At 37.3% G+C, this 18,103-nt stretch overlaps 2 protein-coding genes across 2 annotated transcripts; one reads left to right on the forward strand and one right to left on the reverse strand.

Moving 5' to 3' along the window:
- Nucleotides 1–10,442: 10,442 nt before the first annotated feature.
- Nucleotides 10,443–12,047, reverse strand: LOC116021206 (anthocyanidin 3-O-glucosyltransferase 2-like). Its single transcript, XM_031261822.1, has one exon. The coding sequence runs from the start codon at nt 12,017–12,019 to the stop codon at nt 10,553–10,555; it is 1,467 nt and encodes a 488-aa protein (XP_031117682.1). The 5' UTR covers nt 12,020–12,047; the 3' UTR covers nt 10,443–10,552.
- A 2,518-nt stretch (nt 12,048–14,565) lies between these two features.
- On the forward strand, nt 14,566–16,084 carry LOC116013014 (anthocyanidin 3-O-glucosyltransferase 2-like). The gene has a single exon (XM_031252680.1). The coding sequence runs from the start codon at nt 14,566–14,568 to the stop codon at nt 16,051–16,053; it is 1,488 nt and encodes a 495-aa protein (XP_031108540.1). The 3' UTR covers nt 16,054–16,084.
- The last annotated feature ends 2,019 nt before the right edge of the window (nt 16,085–18,103 follow it).

Below are 18,103 nucleotides of genomic sequence, written 5' to 3' on the forward strand. Positions count from 1 at the left end.
TCTTGCTGTTTGAATTCTTCTTGTTTGTTTGGTTGTTTTTCACTTTAGAAGCCTAACCGATTGTGTTCCTTGGTTCCAAACAGACCAAAACCCATTTCAACCGGTGGTTTTAACCGAAGACGAGGGCGACACTGATGACGAATTCCACACTGCTCCACGTATTCCTACTTTCACGACGCGCGGTAGACCGAAGCAACTCGTACGTGTTGTTTCCTCACTAACGCAATGTCAGCGGGAAGATGTTATCAGTATTGGCATGGGGGGCCTCCTGGGGTTGCAGGTAGCGGACCTCCCACTACAGCTCGGCGAGTGGTTGGTGGGTAACTTTGACCCAGATATGATGGCCCTCAAGCTATGCAATGGGAGCTACATGAGCATCACGACCCAGGACGTAGCAAGGGTGTTGGGCTTACCCAATGGGCCGTTGCCAATTTCGGAACGTGACGGGCCACATGTTTCGCCAGAACTACGTGCATGGAGGGAGGAAATCAAACACCGGAAAGGAAAAATCACAGTCAAGGCGTTAGTCACGCAGATGTTAGAGCTCAAAGGTGGGGGGGGAGTGGTTTAGGCGGCATTTAAGTGTCGTTGTTGTCTCCACCCTGATTGCCAGTGTTTCAAATGGCTATGCCAATCAAAAGACCGTCCATATGTTCCGCGATGTGGACCGGATTACAGACTTGGACTGGTGTGGGTATCTCCTTCGCTCTTTGGTTGTCGCACATGGACATTGGACCCAAGATAGAACTCGCAAATTCATGGGGCCACTACTATTCTTAATTGTGAGTCATACTGTTATACACGGATATATGTGTGTGCCTCCTACTATTATATGCGTTTAATTTGGTGTGGTGTAGCTCCTGTATGCAGATAGGGTCGTGGTAGGAGGACGTGACGTGCCCAGATCAATCCCCACGTTAAATGGGTGGATTACGGAGTTACTCAAAGCACGGGAGGCACGAGAGATTACTGCACAAGGGTTTGGGCAAGGCATGCTAGATGATCCGCCGCATCCAACTGACTTCCATGCTCCTTCGGTTGAAGCATCATTGACTGGCCAACCAATACGACTCAACACCGAGCCGGGCACATTGCAGCCGGGACCTACTCTTGGAACACCACAGGTATGCACATCAACTACTTTAACCCTACATTGGTGCCTGCGTTTTTAATACAACTAGTGCACGGTGCTAGTACGTGCAAACCACTAACATTTGCTAGCTGGTTCTCATTTGTTTTGTAGGGATTTGCACAGCTCTTCGAATCCAAAACCGGTGATCTAGTTTTAGTCGCGACACAAGTGGCTGATATGGTGCGCTAAAACCCCAACCAAGCTTATGGTGACCACAATTTCAAGAGGCTGGCCGAGGCATCCAATCTTCTGATAGGGGTAGCTCAGAACGAGCCGAATGCCACACACTGTTCTGGTGCTCAGGAGCCGCAAACGCCTGGCCACACTAAAATGGATCAGGAAGAAGCATTCTGGCAAAACTCGGAGAACATCAAGGCATTGGAGCGCGCCGAAATGGCAGCGCTGCGGGCTACCACGATTAGCGACATGCCCAGCTTTAGTCTGGGATTCACGCAAGACGACCCCGCACAAGGAAAGGACAACCACCCGCCGGTTAGCGACATGCCCAGCTTTAGTCTGGGATTCACGCAAGACGACCCCGCACAAGGAAAGGACGACCACCCGCCGGTTAGCGACATGCCCAGCTTTAGTTTGGGATTCACGCAAGACGACCCCACGCAAGGAAATGACGACCACCCGCCGAACCATCAGGGTCCTGTAACACCAGCCCCGCATGTGAGTTTCTGATCACCAACACGTTCTTCTCAGTCACCGGCTAACCTTATTGTCAAAATGATCATTCAGGGTGCTAACCGCGGTATGCAATTGGAGGACTTGCTANTAACCCTACATTGGTGCCTGCGTTTTTAATACAACTAGTGCACGGTGCTAGTACGTGCAAACCACTAACATTTGCTAGCTGGTTCTCATTTGTTTTGTAGGGATTTGCACAGCTCTTCGAATCCAAAACCGGTGATCTAGTTTTAGTCGCGACACAAGTGGCTGATATGGTGCGCTAAAACCCCAACCAAGCTTATGGTGACCACAATTTCAAGAGGCTGGCCGAGGCATCCAATCTTCTGATAGGGGTAGCTCAGAACGAGCCGAATGCCACACACTGTTCTGGTGCTCAGGAGCCGCAAACGCCTGGCCACACTAAAATGGATCAGGAAGAAGCATTCTGGCAAAACTCGGAGAACATCAAGGCATTGGAGCGCGCCGAAATGGCAGCGCTGCGGGCTACCACGATTAGCGACATGCCCAGCTTTAGTCTGGGATTCACGCAAGACGACCCCGCACAAGGAAAGGACAACCACCCGCCGGTTAGCGACATGCCCAGCTTTAGTCTGGGATTCACGCAAGACGACCCCGCACAAGGAAAGGACGACCACCCGCCGGTTAGCGACATGCCCAGCTTTAGTTTGGGATTCACGCAAGACGACCCCACGCAAGGAAATGACGACCACCCGCCGAACCATCAGGGTCCTGTAACACCAGCCCCGCATGTGAGTTTCTGATCACCAACACGTTCTTCTCAGTCACCGGCTAACCTTATTGTCAAAATGATCATTCAGGGTGCTAACCGCGGTATGCAATTGGAGGACTTGCTATTGAAAAATCAGGAATCCCCACAGCCACCGGTGCCCGCCGTAGCAGCAGATCGCAAAGGAAAGCGACCGCTCAACCAGGAGGCTAAACCGTTCCGCCTTCTCTTCAGTCCGGTCAGGGGTTATCCAACGGTCCCGATACCACCAATTTACATGGTATGGATGTGGGTATTCAACTGCCCAAACACCAATTGGTAAGTGATTTCCGCGACTCTGAGCTGCTATTCCTTGGAATACCCACCGTAAGTGACATAACCGTGCTTGCGTTAATAGCGATGAGGTCCTGTTCCTCCATAACGCACAAACCGCCACCTGGTCAGACTTTATGACATTGAAGGAGGGAGTCAACGTCACCACGGCTGTGGTAGATGCGTGGTCCACTGTTTTAAATGCGAGGGAAAAATCAAGGGGATGGGGGACCCCTTCTCGCCTGTTTGCATCCACGACCACTACTGTATGTTTCTTATTTTGAACACTCTTGTATACGGGGGTTCATGTACACCTAAAATCTATCCTTGATTTTGCAGGTAGGGACCGTGGTGAACACTATAGGCACCAGGGACGAGAGAATCGAATTATTTAAAGCGAGGCTAGATGCTGATTTACGGGCCTCCGACCACGTGGGAACTGCGACTTTAGATATGGTAACACTCTCTACGGCATTCCAGACCTACGAAATCAATAACGGAACCTTTTAAACTATCGTAACAACTCACACTAACCTTTGCCTCGACAGTACTTATTTCCAATAATACAAGATGGACATTACTATGTCATGAGTGTAAATTTCAACCAATACAAGTTCGACATCATCGATTNTATACGGGGGTTCATGTACACCTAAAATCTATCCTTGATTTTGCAGGTAGGGACCGTGGTGAACACTATAGGCACCAGGGACGAGAGAATCGAATTATTTAAAGCGAGGCTAGATGCTGATTTACGGGCCTCCGACCACGTGGGAACTGCGACTTTAGATATGGTAACACTCTCTACGGCATTCCAGACCTACGAAATCAATAACGGAACCTTTTAAACTATTGTAACAACTCACACTAACCTTTGCCTCGACAGTACTTATTTCCAATAATACAAGATGGACATTACTATGTCACGAGTGTAAATTTCAACCAATACAAGTTCGACATCATCGATTGTGACTCAAAACAGGTGCCCAACGATAAAAAATACCACGACGCCCCCGTGGATCTGGTATGTTCTTTGCGTTTACTGTCTATGAATATGTCTACAACTTTTGTTCTGTAATCACATATAAGCAAAAATGATGTATGTGTTCAAATGTGGGGCGGGGTGGTGCTATTTGATGGTTTAAACTTGGTTTGCAGCTTGACATGCTTTCGGAGTACGTAGAAAGCAAGCGACAGTGGGCACGAGCCATCCACGCCAGGAACTTGCGTCCGAAAAGGATGCAAATGTCGTGGAGGTGCAACTCCTAATGCTGATTCTTTTATTATTACACAATTCGTGGATCGTGTGTGTAATAATATATTTATCACCAAATAAACTAGCAGTACGTAGTACTATTTGTTTTTAAAATTTACTTTACATCTTTACTGATCTTATCATGTAATATTATTCTTTTATTATTACACAATACGTAGATCGTGTGTAATAATATATTTATCACCAAATAAACTAGCAGTACTATTTGTTTTAGCTTTTGGATCAGTGCAAACCCAGAAACTTGTTTCATGCTTTGAATCTAAAAGGACTATATATATATATATATATATATATATATATATATATATAGGGTCATGTTCAGGTGTGCCCGCGCCCTTACGTGCGGCCGTACGGTTTACACCACTCAATGTTAAGAAATGCACCACTCAATGTTACGGAATACACCACTCAGTGGTGTATTTCTTAAATATGAAATACACCACTCAATGTTATTGAGTGGTGCATTTCGTAACATTGAGTGGTGCATTTCTTAACATTGAGTGGTGTAAACCGCACGGCCACACCTAAGAGCACGGCCACATTTGAATAAAAATCTATATATATATATATATATATATATATATATATATATATATATATATATATATATATATATATATATATATATATATATATATATATATATATGAGGCTGTTAAGATGAGAACAGGTTGTCCAGGAAATAACTAAGAATCATTCATAGTCGTCCACGTATCTAGATCTAACTGATCAGAAACAATGATTTTTTTTTTTAAAAAATGCAGTGACATTTTCGTAAATAATTAAACATTGAAGTGTAAGTAAATTGCGTTAAAAGTGGAAGTAAATTGCGTTAAAAGTGCTATAAGTGTAAATAAAATGTATTAAAAATGCAACAAATGATGTATACTAAGTAGTACTGTCAAAATGGGCCGAAACCCACAAGCTAGCCTGCACCCGATCCGCGATGAGGCGGGTTAGGACTAAAAAAAAATTGACCCGCGAAAGAGCAGGCGTAACATGCCCAAAAAGACTTGCAAGCCAGACCCTATTTGTGTGTGTGTTTAAAAAAACTCGCTGGTCGGCCCATTTTGACCAGCTTAGTTGAAAAGCTTCCCTTAGGTGAAAAATATGGTTTAATCTCAATCATTAATTCAGTTCATATTAAGGGTCATAATGAACCTACTTAAAAAAATGTGGTGGCATTTTGGTAATTTTGTATAAGTTTTTTTTTTTTCCTTTCAAATCATTTTTTTTCCTTTTTGCAAAGAACAATGTTGTACCCTTCAGAGCACACGGGTGTATCTTCCAGTGTACATTGTTGTGTATCTGAGAGCATATTGTTGAGCACTTGAGCCGTCCAAAGCATATTGTTGTGTCTTTTAGAATACATTGTTATGCCTTTGAATTGCATATTATTTTGCCTTAGAATACACAATATTGAGCTTTACAGAGCACATTATTGTTGTGCCTTCGAAGTGCATGTTGTTTTGCCTTGGACTATACATTGTTGAGCATTCCAGATCACATTGTTAAGTATTCCATAACACATTATTTAGCCTTCCAAAGCACATTGTTGAAGATCGTAGGTGGTGAACTTTATTTAAAAAAATCAGTTAATCTTGATCACTAATTATTGTACCATTTTACGGGAAAGCCATAGATCCGAAAATCATGTGATACTATGATGCTTAATTTTAGGGTGAGAGAACAAATTTTAACTCAACTAAAAGTAGTTTTATTTTGATATAAAGTACAGTCTAAGTTGCATGCATAATTGGATGAAAATAGAAAACCTACAAAAGAGGAGAATTGAATATTTTTAAACATCAGAATATTTAATTGTTCTATATATACGTCCCATCAACTTAAACCTTAATGTCTATAAACACTTAACTAAATATCTATCATATATATTTCATTTCCATTCAATCTATAGTAGTTTCATACTATTCCTTTTATATGTTAATAAAAAAACAAAAATTATTAATGTACATAAATATACATTATATTACATACGCACGTATCATGTAATATGTTTAGGTATAAGTATTGAAGACAAATTCCACGTAGAAATTAAATCAATGTATATAAATTAAGCTTGTTTGGTAAAAGGCAGTACTATGTATGATGTGAAACTTGGGTGAAATAATAAATGAGAATTACTATACGGATTCTTTATAAAAAAAAAACAAAAAAAAAAAACTATACGGATTGTACGTCATTTATTTTGCATTCGATATTGCGATGAGTATATTACTCCGTATTTTATTTGCTGGAATAATATATTATTACACACACGATTCACAGCATACGTACACTACGATTATCATAAGACTAAAGCCAGAGAGTAATTGCGTGATTCTCTCTTTAGGGGAGGCCATGCACAAGTTAAGGGGGCTCTCGCTCTCTCTTCCCCTCTACTCTCTCTCTATCAAGTATCAACATTCAATCTCTTCCCCTCTACTCTCTCTCTATCAAGTATCAACATTCAATAACTACGATGAATAAAAGAGCTTCTTTCAGCTAATTTCTTGCGTGATTCTCTCTTTAATTTGTAATTGCTACTCTATTCCTCTGAGATTCCAAATGGCAAACAAATTAGTTTTATCCATAACGTTGACTGCTACACAAGTATAAGGAAATAAAATTGCTATACTTTTTGGCATAGTGGTAAGCGCCTAACATTTATTTATGATAAGTTGACTGATGTTATAATGTATACTAGTGTTTTACCCGTGCGATGCACGAACAAAATTATATTATTATGAATTTAAATAAATTTTTAAAAATATAAATATTTTAAAATATACAATATAATAATATAGTTGTAATTCCATATATTCCTTTTTTTTCTCTCTCTCTCTCTCTCTCAAAATCAGTTTCTCTCGGAAAATCAAGAACCATATCTATTGCTCAACTCCTCACCCGTAGGTATGTATCTTCTTGCACTCTATCTTTTGAAATTTGTATGCATGTAAAGTATGGATGCGTTTATTTACGGATTTGATTTTGGTTTTGGTTTTGTTATCGGTTGTGTGATGTTAAGAAACAATGGATGATATAAGGCAACAAAATCCGTATGGTGCAAATTCAATGATAATGCCAGTTGGTTTAGGTCACGATGAGATCGCCTTGCTTAATCTGTACCGTGTCTATTGAGTTTTGAAGCCAACAATTTCTAATTGTTACTGGGTATATGATATTCTAAGATTTTAATATGATTTGTTTTTTACTGGGTATATGATATTCTAAGATTTTAATATGAGATTGCTCAGTCTCATACTCTGCTTCCTGAGTTTGAGATATGTAGAAGAAGTGTGTTTAAAAAGTTTTTGGGGTGTTTTCTAAATAGTTGTCAGAGTTGATTGGGTTAATGTGGTTTTTTATTCATCATATTTCTTTTTTTTTTTTATTATTATTAAAATGCATCTTATTATTTATATACACAGGAACTGTTGTTCATTGTCACATTCTTGGTGACATTTTTTAATAAAGTCATTTGGGTAGATTATAAAGAGGTAGTTCTATATTAAATCTGTATTTTTTAGTGTGTAGTTGATATTTTTTTAAAGAGAAGTATTGTGTATTGCTTTACTTTATAAGTAAAACTAAATATAAATTTAAATTTTGTATAATTAATATAGTCCCGAATTAATCATGCACACATTTAGATAAATTTATATAAAATAATTGCATAATTAATTTGATTTACTCTTAAGTGTATTTCATATATATTATAATTCCAACAATATGAATAATAACTAAGAAAATTATATTTAAAAAAATGCAAATTTTAATTTTTGTATTAGTAAATTTAAATTTTAATTGGATGCATTTCCTTAATGATTGTATAGTACGTCGTATATACAAATAATATTTATATTTATTAATATGTACGTAGGCAAATTCTACAATATAATTTTAGTAATTGTAATATATATTGATGGATTTATAATTAAAATAATCACATTTAAAATTAACAAAATTAGCATTTTAATTTTGTATGATTAATATAGTGCATAAATATAAGTATGTATTTTACTATTAAGTAAATTTCATTTCCTATTTGAATTTTGTTTTCTTTTCCATTTTTTCTTTTTTACCGCTAACATTATTAGTATTAATTAGTGAATTACGGATCTTTTTTGTTTTCCCTTTTTAGTGCTAACTTTTTTACTGATTATTATTGGTAGTAATAAGTGAATTTCATTTCCTTTTCTATTTTTCATTTTCTATTGTTTGANTTTTTTACTGATTATTATTGGTAGTAATAAGTGAATTTCATTTCCTTTTCTATTTTTCATTTTCTATTGTTTGAGCACAAGTGTTTTGGCGGGCTTGTGCGAAAGGAGGATTTTTTTAATAATAGTATAGATTTCATATCCTTATTGTTATTAATTAGTAATTTTTGATAGAGTTTTCCTTTTTATTGGTAACATTATTATTATTATTATTATTATTGTTATTATTATTATGTTTCATGGTAAGTTACTTTTGTTTCCTTTTTCATTTTTCCTGGTAAGTTAATTTCGTTTCTTTTTCCAGTTTTCATTTTTACTACTAATATTATTAGTATTAATCAATGAATTATGGATCTTTTTTTTTTCCCTTTTTTATTGTGTCTTAAATAATTTTTCCTTTTCTATTGTTTAGGTAGAAGTGTTTCGATAGGAATGTACGAAATGAAATTTTTGTTAGAATTTTTCTTTTTATTAGTAATTTTAGTCAATTAGAAGATTGATATTGCTTAGAAGGTCACTCATGTGGTTAGTCAATTGGTATCGAGCAATTATGAATTTAAAAAACACAGATCCACTTTATTAGCTAAGCCCTCAAGCCATTTGTTTCATAGAGATCTAAATGTAAACATATCATTGCATTGTCTTGATCAGAATAACAAACTATTACATTTAAATAAATAAATAAAAAAGAATGATAACCCACCAGAGCCAGAAGCATAACATCGGAGTGCTGTAAATAAGCACAAGGGAGAGATGAAGATGACCAGGCTATGCATGCAAAATCGGACTTGGAGATGACCAGCATTGACGCTTCCTCGCTGCCCCGATACCTCGCCTTGCGCTATACTACGTCCAGAGCCCATTCCATCATGTCCTTGAGAAGATGTCTTACGGGTCCAGTCCATGCGGGTCGCCCCGTAACTACCAGTACCACTATCACTGCTCCCCTATTCACCACTCGCGTAAGTCTTCCACTTCCAGATTCTCTGCCTCTCTCAAAATCACCAGAAATCCCACTTCGGGAAGCGCCTCCTGATTTACTTTCTCTTCTATGCACATTATACACTATTTATAGGGGATATATATTTGTAACTTTATTTGATTGAAAATCATTAATGACTGATTTTATGAAAATATAGAAGGATAATTAATAAAATCAATAATAACTTTATTTGATTGAAAATCATTGAGGGCTGATTTTATGAAAAATATAAAAAGATAATTAATAAAATCAATAGTTTTACTAAAATAACCCTAAGTTTTGGGGGCAAAACTTGTCCAAACACTTCTATTATATATATATATAGATATAGATATATTAAATATTTAATATATATTACACAATGCATGGATCGTATGTGTTTTAATAATATATTGACCACGAAACAAAGCACCCGTATTTTTTTTATTTGTGAGAAAATAGTCAAACAGACCCTTAAACTTTACACGTATATCAATTAGCTAGGCACTAACTTTAAAAATGTGCAATTAAACCATACAACTTATTGGTGAATTTGACTCAATAATTTGTTATCCACCTATAATAACTAGTTAATAGGGATTTCGACAATAAAATCGGCAACAGATTATCCACGCACCCTTCTTAGTATATGTACTGAATATTATTTTTGATGTATTGAATGTTCATTTATTAAAGATTCATTTTTTAAGTATACTGCTTAAAATGAACTTTTAATTTGGATTATGAAAATTATGAAGATTATAAATTAACAATAACATCTAATATACTTTGTAATTTGGATAGATTTGGGTTGTTGTATTGTTGTAATGGATTTAGTTGTGTTATCCCAAAACCATTCCCTCTATTTATATTTTCTAGCTAGGCTCCAAGATAGGATGGTTGGCACATGAAAGTAAATTGAATCTTCTGCAAATTAAAATCAAGAAACACATGATAAGTAAAATAGCACCCACGTACACAAAAATGTGTCCTAATTAATTAGTAGTTAGTATGGTAGTAAGACCTGCATAGTCCAAACAGTTACTAATTAAGCACAAGTTATTAGAAACATGCATGCTAGTAAGATTTGAAACTTTCATAAAAGCTAATGATAATAAAATAAAAAGCATGCAAGGCTGGATCCATTTATTACGTGTCATCATTTCAATCCTTTATTATTATGACACTATCTCTTCACATTCTTTGATAATAATTTGATAATAACTTAATTGAGATTGTTCATGACATTTTCAATAAAACTTTCAAGAAAATTGAAAGATGAGCCACCTTCCTCTAATGCCTTCCTACTCTTTTCTTTAAGTTCTTTAGCCTTTATTCTTATAGGATTTGTGGTAGAGCGGTCCATAAGACTTGTGATTCCCATTTCTATTTCTTTTGCACTCACATTTTCGGGAACTATTGGTAAATGTATTGTTGGATCTCTTGAATCTGTTCTATAATCCATCTTAATTTCCACTGCCATTCCTATATCTCTTACCAATACGAACGCATGTGCTTGTTGATCTGAGCCTATTGGCCAAGCGGCCATTGGAACTCCAAACCAAATACTCTCTAAAGCCGAATTCCATCCACAATGAGACACGAATCCTCCCACAGCAGGGTGAGCTAGAACTGCAGTTTGTGGTGCCCATCCTATAACTTTTCCAATATTTTTAGTTCTTTCCAAGAATCCTTCCGGCAGGACCTCTTCGAGATTGCTATACTCGGTGGCAATTATTGAACCTGGACCTGGTGGCTTTCTCAAGGTCCATAAGAACCTTTGGCCGCTACTTTCAAGTGCATAGGCTATCTCCTTCAATTGAGACTCGGGAAAAGTAGCGACGCTTCCAAAGCAAAGGAACACAACTGATGAATCTGGTTGGTCATCCAACCATTTCAAGATATGGTTCACGGAATCTTGTTGATTCTTCTTGGGATGATGGTCTAGGTTTAATATGGGTCCTACAGGGTAGATGGGTGGAACTCTTTTATCATTAGAGAGAGATTCGAGTGCATGCCGCTCTAAGTCGAAGAAGGTGTTGACGATGATGCCTTTGGCCCGTCGAATTTGCCTGGAAGTTTCAAAGAATTCCGCCCAAACCTTGGGCAGTAACTTGACCGGAAAGGGTTTGGAATGTGTAGGGATATTGAGATCAGGGTCGGAATCCTTAAACTCCGAGGCATCTTCACCATGGTCGTCTACGAGGGTCTGGAGATGGAATTGAAGGCCGAGCATGGAAGCACCGGGAGGGTAGAACACGTAAGTGGGGACCCCAAACTCCTCAGCCACATCCATCATGGAGGTACACAGCATGTCCACAACAAACCCCGCTAGCCGCTTAGCCGAGGACTTGCGGATTTCATTAACGCAGTAGTCTCTCACTATAGCCTTCTGAGATTCGATGAAGGCTTTGAACATGGAAAGGATGTCGGTGTGGCCCTTCAAAGCTTCCAGGTCCTCAGGCAGTAGAACGAACTTCAATCTAGGGTTCATATCCTTGTCACCGGCCAGCAAAGAATCGATGTAAGAATTAATGTTGGCATCGGGAGCGAAAGACAGTTTCATCATCAAGACAGTGATGGAGAGCTGAGGTTGTCTTTGCAGGAGGAGCTTCGCGGTTTGGAGGGCAGAAACAAGGTGACCCACTCCAGCGGCAGGAATGAAAATCAGCTCAATATTAGCATCTTCCATTGGAGAGGAGAGGAGAAGACTATGGAGGCAGGATTGAATATTAGAGAGGGAAAGTATTACGGGGAAAAGGGGGGCTATTGATCTGAGTATATATAGAGACCACCGGCCCAACTCCTGCTATTTTTTTTAGTACTACCGACCCTGTTACGATGTAGTATCTGTTCACAACTACTTTCTCAATCTACTGACTCTACTATTTATTTATATGCAACGTTAATTTGCACTGTTCTTCTCCTCTTCTACTACAAGGAGTACAAGCTAAGTATTAAGTAATAATTACGTACGGAGTTGTAGCTGTGATTCACGTCTGATTGAATTTTTAAAGTTTCTTCACATCTACACTCATCTTAGAATTTAATACTATTCGCTTATTATTACACAATGCACGGATTGTATCGTATGTGTAATAATAATATATTAATCATCAAATAAACTAGCAATGTTTATTTGTTTTAGCTTTTGGATCTGTGGAAATTAAACCCAGAAACGTGTTTCTTGCTAACTATCAATGATCCAGAATGAAGATTTAAAAAAAAAATATTGTGGCATTATGATAATTTTGTGTGAGTAAGTTAAATTTTTTAGTCTTTTGGTACATTATGTTTAGGGGTGTATTAGACCCTTTTCCCAAAAAAAAAAAAAAACAGTGAATCAATGTTATTACCCATGATTTAATTATATATTTTTATGCTTAGCTTAATGAATTGTACATTGCACTAAAAATTTTGTACTATCATTTTTATCAGACAAAATTATTTTACACTGCTCAACTTCATTTAGCATATATTAAATGTTACCATAAGTATATTTAATCATTTATAGAGTACAATGTTGCTTGTGCCTTCCAGAGCACACTGATGATCTGCCTTTCAGAACACCCTGATGTATCTTTCCGTTGTTAACCTTTCAGAGCATATTGTTGTGCCTTCGAATTGCATATTATTTTGCCTTAGAGTATACATTGTTGAGCTTTCCAAAGCACGCATATTACATGAGTTTTAGAAATGAGGCTCAAAAGTGATATCAGAAATATGCTAGGCATCGGAATGTATTGAAGCTTAGCTTCCTTTTGAGTTTTTGTCTACATGGCATGTGAATGTTTCTAGTTTCAGTATATAAATGAAGTTGAAGCAAATTAAAGGAATTGATCAATTGGAGTAGGAGGGTGAATGTGTGGTGCAGATAAGCTAAGGAATTTCAAGTGCATGCTATGGCTTATCTACGTCTAACATTCCAACTAAACAGCCAAGATGGCAGAGAGAGACGAAGGATAAAAGATCTGATCTAGACATACGAACTACTGTAACATATTTTACGAGAAACCCATAGAGATGAAAATTGCAGTCGCTATATACGGTGGACCATGGTCCACAATGCATGGTGGACAATGATCACAAAACGACGCTGTTTCAGTAAGTCAGAGAAACGGCGGCCGTTAGTCATAACGGAGCTCCGTAATTGATACTACAGTTCATCTCAAAAGATACCGCCTCACATTTGTTTTTATATTATCGAACGAAATTGCAATTATATCGAAAAGAAACTGTAGTTGTATTGAGAGGGAACTACAGTTGTGTTGAACTGATATTGAATAACAGTTTCACCTTTTTGGGTACTGCAGTATTTTTTTTAAACGGGTACTGCAGTTGTGTTGAAAGGGAACTGCAATAACACAACTGCAATTGCGTGGAACGGATGCCGTTTTAGCTGTTTGTTTTCATTAATCAAAACGATGACGTTTTGATGCGCGGACCATAGTAAAATTTGCGTGAAAATTGTGTGATACTATGATGCTTAATTTTAGGGTGAGAGAAAAAATTTTACCTCAACCAAAAGAATGAAGTAGTTTTACTTTAATAAAAGTACAGTCTAAGTTGCATGCATAATTGGATGAAAATAGAAAACCTACAAAAGAGGAGAATTATATTGAATTTTGTTTAAAGATAGGAATATTTAATTGTTCTATATGTCCCATCGACCTAAATATTAACGTCTATAAACACTTAATTAAATCTCCACCATATATATTTCGTTTCCATTCAATCTATAGAAGTTTCATAATATTCCTTTTATATGTTGATAAAAAAACAAAATTTATTAATTAATGTAAATAATCATTATATTACGTATAAGCGCATGTATCATGTTTAATAAGATTCATGTAATATATTCAGGTATAAATATTGAAGACAAATTCCACGTACAAATTAAATAATCATTGTATATAAATTAAGCTTGTTTGGTAAACGGCAGTACTATGTATGCTGTGAAACATGGGTGATATAATAAATGAGAGGATTGTACGTCATTTATTTTGCATGCGATGAATATATTATTTTATTTGATGGAATAATATATTATTACACACGCGATTCACAGCATTAGTACACGTATTATATAATAAAAATTCAGATCGAATAGCTTCATGCATGGTACGTCTACATACTCAATAGTCAATATATACCTACCTTAATTGTTCTCAAAAAAACATACATAACTACCTACGACAATTGTTCTCATCTCCACATACTACACAGTCCTTTTCAATGGAAGATGGTATTGAGCTTGTTTTCGTTCCAGCCCCTGCAATGGGTCACCTTGGCTCTGCAGTAGGAACAGCGAAGCTCCTACTGGAAAGACAACCTCAGCTCTGTATCACTGTCTTACTCATGAAGAATCCTCTCCTTCCCGGTTCCAAGATTAATTCTTTCATCGATTCTTTGATTGCCGATGAGAAGGATGTTAACCCTAGATTGAAGCTCATACTATTGCCTGATGACCTGGATGCTTTGAAGAGGCACACTGACATGCTTTCCATCTTCCATGCCTACTACGATTATCATAAGACTAAAGCCAGAGAGTACCTTAATGAAATCCACAAGTCTTCAACGGCTTCTGTGAGGCGGCCGCGGCTAGCGGGATTTGTTGTGGACTTTATGTTTATCCACATGACGGATGTGGCTGAGGAGTTTGGGGTCCCCACCTACGTGTTCTACGCTCCGGGTGCTGCTATGCTCGGCCTTCACTTCTATATCAACGCTCTCAAAGAAGACCATGGCAAAGATCCCGCGGAGTTTAAGGATTCCGACCCTGATCTCAATGTCCCTGCATATTCCGTACCCTTTCCGGTGAAGTTACTGCCCAGCTTTGAGTGGGACACAAAGGGGGAATTCTTGAGCTATGCCGGACGAATCCGACACAAGGTCAAAGGCATCCTTGTCAACACCTTCTTCGACCTTGAGTCGCATGCCATTGAATCTTTATCTAAAGACAGCACCCTCCCGCCCGTCTATCCTGTGGGACCCATATTAAACCTGCACGGTCATCCCAAGTATCAAGAATCCGGGAAGCAAATTTTGAAATGGTTGGATGACCAACCAGTTTCATCGGTTGTATTCCTTTGCTTCGGAAGCGGCACTACTTTTCCCGAGCCTCAATTGAAGGAGATAGCCTACGCACTTGAGCGTAGCGGTCAAAGGTTCTTATGGGCCTTGAGGAGACCACCTTCTCTAAGTTCACCGGTCCCTACCGAGTATACCAATCCTGAAGAGGTATTGCCGGAAGGATTCTTGGAGAGAACTAAAAGCATTGGAAAACTTATAGGATGGGCACCCCAAAGTGCAGTTCTAGCCCATCCTGCTGTGGGAGGATTCGTGTCTCATTGCGGATGGAATTCAAGTTTGGAGAGCATTTGGTTCGGAGTTCCCGTAGCAACCTGGCCAATGAATGCAGAGCAACAAGCAAACGCGTTCCAATTGGTGAGTGAGATTGGAATAGCTGTGGAAATTAAGATGGATTACAAACTTGAACGAAGAGATCCCAAGATGAATATTGAAATTGTGAATGCAAAAGATATAGAAATGGGAATCAGACGTCTCATGGATCACTCTACTTCCAATTCTATCAGGGCAAAGGCTAAAGAAGTTAAAGAAAAAAGTAGGAAGGCACTGGAGGAGGGTGGTTCGTCCTTGAATTTTATTGAAAGTTTTTTTGAAAATGTCATGAACAATCTTAATTTAGTGATCAAAGAATGAAGAATAAGAAGAAATGGTGTCGTCGTAATAATAAAGTATTGGAGTGAGGACGCATAATAAAGTATATATTGGAGTAGTGACAACACATAATAATAATTAATGGATCCATACATGCATGTTCCATAATTTATTATCATTAGCCTTTTATGAAAGTTTCAATCATGGCATTTAGGCACATTCTAAATGTTGTTGTGTAATGTATTTAACTAAATAAATAAATAATGATATTATTATTATTAATTATTTTTTAAATTGTTAGCTGCCATGTGCATATTAAACATGTGTTGTGTGTAATATTGGGAGATACTTAATATGCACACATTATAATATTCCATATGATGACACTAAAGATGACATTAAAGCTAGATTATAATATCTTTCGCCATGCATATCAACATGACATGCATTTTTGTGATGATGGATAATATTAAAGACTTGTTAACTATGCAATGACTTGATGTGTCCATTGTATAAGTCTTTACGATATAAGTTTGTATATTCATTAATTTGAAACTGTTAATTGTTATTAATGTATTACTTAACAAATTTTCGAATATCTTTACTGTCTGTGCAATCAATATGGGATCGACTCAATTGAATTTCTATGTCCAATACAAATAGTACATTTTCATTGTATCAAGAAATCATAGGTATCGAATTCTTACAACGTTGTAAAGCCTGAGAGAAGCTATGTGTTGCAACTTTGAACTCCAAAATATTTTTGATATATATATATATATAACTTTATAATTAGGTTTTGTACTGTGATCTTCATCAGAGATGTCACTCATTGAATTCAAGAAAAAAGTACAATTGTACCCCTTTTACTTGTTTTAATTGGATGTCACGTAATGTTGTTGCTAGTACAAATTTTTTTTTTTAAAATAAGAAGATGATTTTAAAAAGGAAAAAGAAAAAGAAATTCTTTTTAAATGTTGTTATGGCAACTCCATGTCTCCATTGTCTTCTCTGACGGGGAGAAGACAACACTGCCATGACAACATTGTTACTAAGCTACCATGTCAGCCAACAATTTAAAATATAATTAATAATAATAATAATAATAATAATAATAATAATATCATTATTTATTTATTTAAACACATTACACAACAACATTTAGAATATGCGTGAATGCCAAGATTGAAACTTTCATAAAAAGGCTAATGATAATAAAGAGTTAATGCCCAAAATGGTCCTCCGACTATGGCCTTTTTTTTAATTTAGTGCCTTGACTTTTAATTGCACCCAAAGTGGTCCCCAGACTATTCAATTTCAAGCCAAAAAGGTCATCCGTTAGATTTAGAGTCAAATGGGTGTTAAAATGAGGGGTAAAAAGGGTAATTCAAGTGTTGGTATGTAGTTTAAAGCTTTTTCGCCTACTTCTTGACGGAGTCCTTGCGGATGACACCTTGCTTGCACACTTGGCGATCCCAGCGAATAGGCAGTCAACAAATAAAACACAGAGCATCAAAAAGAGTACTGTTTCTTCATTATAACAGTGAAGGCAAAAGAGCCTAAAATTTTATTTGTAAATTCTTAGGGAACCCCACATCCTTTGATCTGGAGGAAAGGAGAAGGAGAAAGTTGTATCAATTTATTTCATAATCTTCACAAGACCAATTTATTAATCATCATCTTTTTACCTGTCAATGTGTCATTTCCATTCACAGTTTGGAGCAGAACACAAGTAAAACATCCAGCCTGTAAAGCACTATCTTTGGTGTAAAGAATCTGAAATGGTTTCTCTTCTGAACACAGACATATATCATGTACTATATTTGCATTTCATTCATGTTTTTTTTTTTTTTGGATTTTTTGGTGCTTTTCAGTTGGGTAAATTCCTAAGCAAACGAAGGGCCCGGGTCCAATGAGACCTCTGTGAGAGCACGATCCTCCTCAAAATCGGGATTGCTCCTGCTGCTATGATAGCCGCGTGGTTTTCGCTGTCTATGCTTAGATTATACAGAATTGCTAGCCCCGCGTCCACAGCCCGCTCGGTCCCGTTCTCTATGAGCTTCACCAGCGGGAAGATTCCCTCCTCGGCAGA

Source organism: Ipomoea triloba, chromosome 1 (assembly GCF_003576645.1).
Source record: "Ipomoea triloba cultivar NCNSP0323 chromosome 1, ASM357664v1".
Classification (NCBI taxonomy): Eukaryota; Viridiplantae; Streptophyta; class Magnoliopsida; order Solanales; family Convolvulaceae; genus Ipomoea; species Ipomoea triloba.